Consider the following 10,492-nt stretch of genomic DNA (forward strand, 5'->3'; position numbering starts at 1 on the left):
TGTACGTAATAATAATAATAATAATATTTATTGTTTTTAAATGTTTTACGCGGAGTTGGTTGTTGTTGTTTGTTGTTGAGCAACTTTTAGGCGTGGTTGAAAAATGCAAACATTTAATTAATCGTGGTAGTCGGCCTCCAAATGTGATTTTTCTTTTTTTTTTTAATAAAAATTTTTATCCATTTTTATTATTATTATTATTTGATAATTGCTAACAAACGACAAACGTTCGAACGAAGGTTTTTTTTTGTTTAAATGATAATAATAATAGCGCATTCACTACTGGGTCAAATAATTAAATAAAATATTTCAAATTGTATTTAATTGGTAGGAAGGGGGAAAACTTTTTGACTAGATTTTGTTGTTAAAAAAAAAAGAAACGTCTGGAAAATTCTTTTTTAAAATTTTCTTTTGTTTTAAAAATGAATAAATGAAAGAACAAAGTCCGATGACCGGTTGTTTGTCGTTATTTCCGTTACACACACACGCACACATAAAAACACACCTTTGGAAAATCCTGGATGACCAAAATTTAACAGACGAGTCATTATTAATGGGATTTATTAAAACCAACAACCAACGCAACAATCCTGTTTGTTACCTTTTTTTTTTTAATAATAATAATAATAATAATAATAATAAATTATTTCATCGAAACCAATTAACGTCTGGGGAACAAAAAAAAATAAAAAAAAAATTCGTTTCGTCGGGCAAAATCAATTTATTTTATTTTTTATTTTATGTTGGCAATACTGATCAATGAGACCTTGCCATAGGCCAATAATTACCTTGAATAAAATCCCCAACATATGTATCAAATTTTTTTCCTTTTTTTTCTCTCTCAGTTTTTAATGCTATTCCACCATTTTTTTTTCTTACCTGATCAGCCTTTTTTTTTCCGAAAAGTTGGTAGCATGAGTAGCACGTGGTACGGGAAAGAAAAAAATGAATTTTGTATTATTACTATTATTAAATGATAATTTCATACAATTGATTTAAAATTTTTTTTAAAAAAAAGAAAATTACGTAATAAAATTTCAATTATTTTTTATTTTTAAAAGGTATGCGGAAAACAAAAAAAAAAAAAACTTTTATGTCGGTCGGTCGGTCGTACCTGAAACAAAAAAAAACGTTATTTTTTTACGGTTAATAGTTTTAAATTAAATTAAATTATTATTATCGGGCGTACGCGTAGGGGAGGGAGGGCACGAGCGGATCGAGTTCAACGTGGAATTAGAATAAATATAATGTATTTTCGTACGAGAATTTTTTGATTTATATATATATATATACGTATAAGGATGTAAGTGGGGGGGTGAAAGGTCAAGTTTTAACGGTATTAAATTATTTTATTACCATATGCGACGATTCAATTTTCAATTTAATAAAAAAAAAAATGAATAATTCCCTTTATATATATTTCGTTAAAAAAAAAATATTTTATTAAATTGATTTTGAGTAAAACGTGACGTAATTTATTGCCTTTTTTTAAAACAATAAAATATTATTGACAATTTTATTATTATTATTATCATCATCGTCGTGATTCACTATCGAATTTATAATTAGAAATTTAATTTTATAAAAATAAAAAATATGGAAAGTTTATTGTAAAATCCAATAAAAAATTTTTACTTTTTTTTTTTTTTATGGACATCCAATAATAATAATAATAATAGTTAAAATTAAATTAAGTGAAATTTATTTGGCCTCGTTCGATTTAACCGAAAAAAAAAAAAAATTTTTTTCGCGCTAATATGCCTTTCGAGTAAGCCAAAAGGTAATATGCAAAGAAAAAATGAAACCTTATTAAATCAGGTATTTATTATTGTTAAAAAACGGTACTGCTACCAAGTTGACAATCATTTATTATTATTATTAATTATTATTATCATTATTAACCTGAAATAAATAAATAAATAAAAATTTATTTGTTTATTTAAAAAAAAATTAATTTTTCCCCCCTTTTTTTTATTATATTTAATTATTTCATTGTTTAAAAAAATTTTTTTTTTTACGTAGTCTTACGTTAAAACGTTTTAATAAAGTTACATAAAAATAATAATAATAATAATAAATAAATAAATAAATAATTAAGAGTATATTCGTGTTGAGAATCAGAGCGTATAACGATAAATAAACGACGACGTCCTTGACGCTATGACGTCATTTACAATAAAAAATTATTATGAAATTAAAAATTAAAATAAAAATTTCATAGAGTAAATAAACAATAAATAAATAAATGAACGTACACTTGGGTAGTATATAAATACAGAAAAAAATTTATTATAAAAAAAAAAGGAAGAAAAAAAGTGAGAGTTGAAATATTAGTTTTGCTACTTTTTTTTTTTTTTTATGTATTTCCTTTTTCACTTCCTTTTTTTTCTCAAAACTACTATTTATTTATTTTCACTTTTTATTATTATTATTATTAACAATCCGCCATTTTTCTCATCATTATTTTTTTTTTTTCCGTGTAAATTTGTAACTTTTTTTAAAAAAAAAAATTGCACTTTAACGTTAAAGAAATAAAAAAAAAAAAAAAATGGAGTCCAAGGCCAATATATAAAAATTAACTCCAGCGAATGACCCACTATCTATTTATTCCCCCCTCTCCCCACTGGATAAATAAATGATAAAAATCGGTTAAACCGAGGAAATTGTGCAAAAAAAGAAAAAAAATGTCGGGTCACGCAATTCGTACAACTACAAACGCAAAAAAAAAAAGTTTCAATTTTAATAATAACTTCAATTCATTTTTCAAAATGGCGGATTTTTATACCAATTATTATTATTATGATATTATTTTTTATCAGACAAAAAAAAAAATTTCTTTTGCTTTTTTCGATGACCTTTTGTTGATTGTTTATTATTATCATTTCAGGATTTTCAACCGGGATTTTTTTGTTGTTTGTTTGTTTGTTGATAAAAAAAAACGGAATTTTCACGACGAACCTTTTATATGAACCTGAATAATTACTTAACGGATTTCTCTTGATTTTAAATAAGATTATAAATAACTGGAATAATTTTATTACGGGTTAAACGGGTGAATGATATAAATAATAATAATAATAATAATAATAAATTACACTCGTTGTTTGCATGTGTGTTGGTTGTCGGTTGTCGTTTGTTACACACACACAACAAAGAAATTTTTATTTTTTTAAAAACGTGTTTAATTGATATAACTAATGAAATTTTATAAGAAATCAGGTTCACGTAACGAACTCCAAAAAAAAAAATTCTCAGTGATACCAACCTTAAAAAAATTCAACCTTGAAAAAAAAAAATTTTTTTCTTTTTGTTCTTTTACCGGATTTTTATTTAAAATATCGAAAAAAAAAAAAAAATGAAAAGTTTCTAATCGAACTACTTTAAATTTGTAGTCAGTCAGTCGATCGCCTTGAAACAGGAATTTTTTTTTTTAAAAAAAAGATCAGGAAAAATCATTATTATTATTATTATCATCATCATCATCAACGTCAGGTATGAGGGAAAATTTTTTTTAATCGATGCGAAAAACGCGGGAGCATCGATTGGTGGCAACCATATTGAATTTAAAAGGATTTTAAAAGAGACCTTTCGGTTCAAGGTATTTCTCCTCTCCTTCCTTCTTCCCCCCCTCCACCGAAGGCAAATATTGGGACCTTAATACTATTACCGGTGGGGAGGGGGAGGGGGAAAGAGACGGGTGTATAAGGTGGGTGCGGTTTAAAGGAAAAATTCAAATCGAGAGGTCAACAACAACCAAAAAAAATTCTCACATAGTTTTTTTATTATTTAAAAAATTTCTTTATTTTATTTCGGTAATAAAACTTATCGAAAATAATAATAATAATATCAAACGATCGTGATAAGAATTACGTTGAACCTTACGAAAAAAAAAATGGCGGGGGAGGGGGAAAGCCTCCGAATTTTGTGCCACTTTCAAAAGAAAAAAAAATCGTGACCCGAACAAGTCATCACTTCTTCTTTTCAATGAGTTATAAAAAAAAAAAAAACACTTTCTAGAACTTTCGAAACAAAAAAACCATATAATAATAATAATAATTTTCACATAACAATCCTTAATAATAATAATATTAATAATTTCAGGATCACATACAAGAAGTTTTAGAAAAATGGCATCAAATAGAAGATGAAATATGGGCAAAAGTAATACTTTTCGAAAGAAACAGAAGAATAGCAAAAGCATATGCGCGCGCACCTGTATTGACAATTAACGGATCAGATGATGGATTTGACGGTTTCAGGTATGCGACATTTTTCTCTCTCTTATATTTTCTCATTTCAAAATGGCGAATTCGAACGTTTTTTAACGGTTTTTTTCTTGTTTTTTTTTTCAGAATCGGTTTGAACGGTTTTGATAATCCGATGAGAGATAAAGATACTTTAAATTGTAAAAGATTAATTGATCACGGTGTTAAAATAAAAATGGACGATCAGGGAAATATATTAATAAAAAGAGTTTCTAATAAATGTAAAATATTTATTAAAAACACGAGTCCGAATGGAACGGACGAAACTTCCATTGGTTCTGACGTATTAAAATCAGGAGGAAATAATTCACTCGAACCTGATAAACCTTACAAGGTAACATTAAAAAATAAATTAAATATATGCATATATATCCGGCGGCCATTTTGAATTTCATTTTTTTTTTCAAATGTAATTTTAAGGACTCGGTTCGAAATAATTAAAAAAAAAAAAAAATTTACGCGACAACGTTCAAAGTGTTTCGACGTTCGCTTATAAATGTTTATTTCCGTTTTTTTTTTTTTACTCTTTTCATGCAATTTCCGGTTTTATTATTCTATGCGTTTATATATAATCTGTTCTTTCTATCGATTCGTATCGATATAAACCATAAAATATTTCTGCATCATGTAATAATAATAATATTTTATTTTTACTCGAACATTCGACACCGAATCCTCCTCCCCACACTCCCTCCCCTCCTCCCACCACTCCCCCCGAACAAAAAAAAATGAAATGACCAAATCATCATCATCATCATCGTGTTCTTTACGCACACGCACACAACAGATATGAAGTTTCCAGTAAATAATTTTCCAGGAGTAGAAAACTTTCGAGATTCCTCCAGCAATTCTATCTAGTTTTTAAATTATATTAAATTGAATGACCTTTTACCGTTGAGGTCATCAAAAAGTAATAATAATAATAATTTCGTAATAATTTAAACAACGAAAAAAACATGCAATAATAATAATAATAATATTAATCACGAATTTTTTTTTTATTAATTTGCTTCCTAGTTATTTTTTTTTTGTTTTTAATGATTGAGGCCACCAAATGAGAAAGACGCCATATTGTTTTTTTTTTTTTTTTAATAATTATCGGTTTCGATTTTCTTTTGACAACTCATTACAACAACAAAAACCTTTTGATGAAAAAAAAAAAGTTTTTTTTTTTCCTTTGAACTCTTTTGTGATTTAATTCCGTCGTCGCCATTTTGTTTTTTTTTTTTTTCCTATTAAATTCTTCGAGACTTTCACTTTTTCTTTTTTTACGGAAAAATAAAATAAAATAAATATTATTATTATTATAAATTTTTTGTTGTTATTTTATAACAATACGAGTTACTCGTGTCTCGTTCATGATGATGATAATAATAATGATAAAAAACACACACGCGCGCGGGTAAAAAAAAAATTTTCAATTGAAGGATGAGAATATAAATAATTTAATTTTTTTTTCAGTTATTCGACATGACAAAATTTCAACAAAACGTGACGAGAGAACTTCAAAGAGCCTACCCGGATAGAAGACGTCTGGAATGTCAATGTTTAAGCACAATAGTATTCGTTAAAAACGAAAAGGAAATTCTTAATTGTCCAGTATGGGTCATGATAATAAATGTCGTCGCGTTGGACATGTTAAAATCAAAATTACCACCCGGTGAGTGAGTGAGAAACCATAAAATAAGAATCGTTTGTTGTAAAAAGTTACATTCGATTACCATTCATTAATTATTTAATTAAACAAAGGAAAGGAAAAACAAAGGAATCGAATAACGATTCTTTTAATTAAATTTGTTTACATGAGAGAGAGAGAGAACAAAAGACAATAAAAAAAAATTTCTTTCTTTGTTTAGTTCAAAGAGCCGTCGATATAAGAAATCGTCCGAGAATTCCAATCCCCGATGAAGATCCATATAGCGTCGCTGGAAACGGTAGCGGAAGTTCCGGTTCAAATACCAGCGGTCCGATGATGTCTAGCAACGGTCCACCAGCTGGCTACGTGGCTGCCACACGGGAACAACTCCTTCTTCAACAAGCTAGAAGAAGTGACAAACCTCCCAAGTTACCTCCTAGAGACAATGTTGCTTATCCACATGACATTCCTAAGGTAGAAAATAATAATAATGATAATGATGATGATGATGATGATTATACGTAATTCTTTAATTGAAATCTTTTTTTTTGTTTCCAGCCGGATTACGATGACATAGAAGAAGAAAATAATAGCAAGTTACCCTCTAAATTATTTAGACCTTTTCAATCGTCCAGAGGTAAAGATAAGTCAAAGGATAGTAAAAAACACGGTAAGGAAAATTAATAATAATAATAATAATTTAATAGACATCTTTTCATCTTGAATAAATTTTCATATCGCGGTTTTTTTTTTCTTTTTTGTTGTTAGATGACCCTTATTATTGTGGTCTCAGTGCCAGAGTACCAAATTTTGTTAAACTCTCAGCAAACAGAACGAAACCTTTACCAAAGGAAACAAGAGAAAGCGTACGAGGGTATCCGATGCCTTCATATGGCGTCCCTCCCCATCCTCCTCCTCCTCATCCTCATCCAGGTCCGCATTATATGAGTTACCAACAACCTCCATTATGGCACACTAGAAGTTACGAAAGCGGAATGGGTAAGTTTTCCAATTATGAGAGAGATTTTCTTACAATTAACATTTAACTTTATTATCATTATTATTATTATTACAGATTCTGATCATTTGGAATCCCCGTACAATCATATTTATGGACGTTTACCCGTTCCGACGAGATCATACATCCCCCAAGCTCCAAGAACCATGTTTGTCGGCGAATGGGATTGAAAAAATGGTTGTTTCAAAAGTGACATTATTTCCAGAATATTTCAATGAAAAAAAAAAAAAAAATTGTCTTCCCGAATTGTTAGTTTGTCTTTTTCTAAAATTTGTCCTTTTTTTTTGTCAAACGATCAAGACTGATTTCAAATATGAAATTTTTTTTGGGGAAGGGAGAAAGAGGAGAAGGCGGGAAATCTTCACCAACATCCGATTATGTTTTCGTATTTATATAAACAAAACAAAAAGGGAAGACAAATACAATAATAATAATAATAATAATTTAAATCGACAACAAAAAAAACGTTTTTTAATGTAAATAATAATAATAATTATTATTATTATTATCATCATCATCATCATCTAAAAATTTTTTTTTTTTTTTGTGTGGACACAAAAAAAATTTTATCAAATTAAAATTTGTTGGGAAAAACGGGGAAAAAACAGAAAAAAATCGATGAGTTTTTATTTTTTTTATGACGTCCCAGTGTTGCCAACATTTCAATTTCCGTTTTACTCAACAAAAAAAAAAAAAAAAGTTTTCCTTTTTAAATATCTCTTTTTTTTGTGGGGAAAACTCGTTCGGAAATTTTTTTTTTTTTTTTTTAAATTTTTTTAATGTTTAAAACTCTAATCGTTATTATTATTATTATTATTATTATTATTATTGAAAAGGAAACCTCTCGAAAAATTAATAATAATAATGATTATTATTATTATTATTATTATTAACGTGTAATTAATTATTTAATTTCCATGACTTTGTGATGATTTTTCAAAAAAAAAAAAAAAAGAAAAATTAATTTTTTTTTTGTTGTTGTAATTATTATTATTATTATTACAAGCGACGGCGTTACGTCATAATATTTATATTTTTAAATTACTATTATCATTATTATTATTATTATTATCGTTGTAATTATTATCGTATTTAGCTTATTAATTATTTTATTAGTCGTTACGTAAGATTTTTCTTTTTTTTTTTTTTATTTGTTTCGATACGACGACTTACGAAATTAATTTAGTAATAATAATAATAATAATAATAATAATAATAATTTATCATGATTTTTGTTTGTTTACAATATTATTATTATTATTATTAATAATTTTTAATAATAGAAATAAAAAAGGCTCAAATAAGGCTTTAAATACTTTTTATTACGTAATAATAATAATGTCGTCACGTTTACCGTGATATGGGGGGAAAGTGGGAAGGAGGGTGGGTGGGGGGAAGTCGGAAAAGCCTTTTTGTAAATACTCAAATTTTTTTCTATGTGTTAAGTATATCGGATTTGTAATTAATTTTTTTTTTTTTATATATATATATAAATAATTATGTATATGTACAAGAATTTATGATTAATAATAATAAATTACGGTGTTGGATGTTATTTAATTATCATTATTATCGTTATCATTGTTATTATTATTATTAACGATTACCGTCACGATAACGGTCATTGTAAAAAACCTTTTTTCTTTTCTCTTTCCGATTTTCCGAATATTTATTATTTAAAAAAAAAAAAAATTTATTATTATTAATATTAAGTGCGTATTTAGTGAATGAATGAATGAATGTGCGTGATAAAGAGGAAAAACTTTAAAAAAAAAAAAGCAGAAGAAAATTCGTGGGCGTTTAAAACGAAGATTTTTCCATTTTTTTTACTTTTGTTTTTCCAGTTCGTTTTTTGTTATCGTACGTACTCGAACGTTTCGAACGTTTTTTTTTATTTTATTTTTATTACGTAATAATTTTCTAATCGGATTTTGTTTGTTTGTTTTTTTTTTAATTATTATTAATTTTTTTTTCGTTCGAAAAATATTTGTTTGTTGTTGTTGTTGTTAAAACTAGTTTTCTGTGAATTTTTTTTTTTTTCTGCTGGAATTTAAACCGAAACAAATTTTATTGTTTTTATTTGTTTGTTTGTAAACAAAGTAAGTAACAACCTGTTGTTATTATTATTATTATTTCACACGTGTTATTTTAGTCGATAATATGACACGTTTTTTTCCAGAACTTTTGATATTCATCAGTCAGGAATAGACTTTTCCCGACATCATTCCAGTTTTTTTTGGAATTTGTCAAGTAAGTCGTCACTTCCGGTTTTCCATCATTTTCTCGTTTGCTGTTATTATACGGTAAGTTTTAACATTTTTTCATTTGTTAATTTTTCACGTAATTTTTCCAGTTAATTAAATGATGGTAATAATAATAATAATAATAATAAAAGCGTAATAATTTTAATTAAATATTTATAAGTGAGTAAACATTTTTTTTTTTAAATTGTGAAATCGAGTAAAAGCAACAAACAAACAACAAAAGAAAAATTTTAGTTTTGTTATTGTTCTCCCACTAAATAATAATAATAATAATGATAATAATAATAATTTTACGGGCTTACGAAATCGGGAGGGAAAAAAAAATTTTTTTATTTTTTTTTACATAATTTATGACTCTGCGAAAAAAAATAAATAAATAACACGTATCTTCTGTCCTTGTTGTTGCTGTTGTTGTTGTTGCATTTACTCCTTCCGCTCCTGCTGCTGTTGTTTTTCTCTCTCTCTCTTTTTTACGTTCGTCCTTGTTCTCGGTTAAATAATTCCGCAAGGTCACGTGTAATTTCAAGTTCACCTTCTTTTTTCTTCTACTTTTTTTTTGCGGTTCGGATTACTTTTGTTTTGTTATTTTTCGTTCGAATTTCTCTCTCTCTCGAAACTTTTTTCCAACCTTTTTATAAATTATAAATATAAAAATAAATTTTTTTTAACGAAAAAAAAAAATAAATAAATTCAAATCAATCAGTCGCATTCTTTTTCTCTCATTTTAATTGAACCGTAAAAAAAAAAAAAATGGTTTATGTCACGTGATAAAAGAAAAACATAGTAAACTTGAGTTACATATAAAATTGGGTTATCGATAAAGAAGACAAAAAAAAAAAAAAAAGGTTGCCAAGGCAACACCTCACTTAGCTTTCACAGGTAAAAAAAAAAAAAAATTTTTTTTCAACCTTTTGTTCTTTTTAAAACATTTCTATTGTGTTTGTTATTGTTTGTTGTTGTTGTGTTTATATTTCGCACCTTTTTTGACAAAAAATAATAAGGTGACGTGAAAGCACGTGACGTAAAAATCATTATTATAGGTAAACAAAAAAAAAAAAATTTCCTGCCTTCTTCCTCCCTCTCCCCTCCCCCCCTTCTCAAATCGAACAACAGCAAAAAAAAATTTATAATAATAATAATAATAATAATAATAATAATAATGGTAAATGATAAAATTTCAATATTGAGTTTTTTTTTATAGATATAATAATAATCCGTTAAAAAGGTTTTAATATTTTAATATATATATAATAAAATGATATTTAAATTTTATTTCGACAAAAAGAGGCGAAGTACGGGGGGAGGGGGA

General features: G+C 26.6%; 1 protein-coding gene across 1 annotated transcript; it reads left to right on the forward strand.

Moving 5' to 3' along the window:
- Positions 1 to 3,518: 3,518 nt before the first annotated feature.
- On the forward strand, positions 3,519 to 7,089 carry Phum_PHUM454780 (uncharacterized protein; the record flags this gene model as incomplete). The annotated part of the gene is made up of 8 exons (XM_002429833.1): positions 3,519 to 3,545; positions 4,102 to 4,259; positions 4,353 to 4,599; positions 5,727 to 5,925; positions 6,122 to 6,375; positions 6,460 to 6,571; positions 6,670 to 6,900; positions 6,977 to 7,089. The coding sequence occupies 8 exons, from the start codon at positions 3,519 to 3,521 to the stop codon at positions 7,087 to 7,089; spliced, it is 1,341 nt and encodes a 446-aa protein (XP_002429878.1).
- Positions 7,090 to 10,492: the final 3,403 nt, after the last annotated feature.

This window comes from Pediculus humanus, genomic scaffold (genome assembly GCF_000006295.1).
Source record: "Pediculus humanus corporis 1103172108228 genomic scaffold, whole genome shotgun sequence".
In the NCBI taxonomy this organism is placed as follows: Eukaryota; Metazoa; Arthropoda; class Insecta; order Psocodea; family Pediculidae; genus Pediculus; species Pediculus humanus.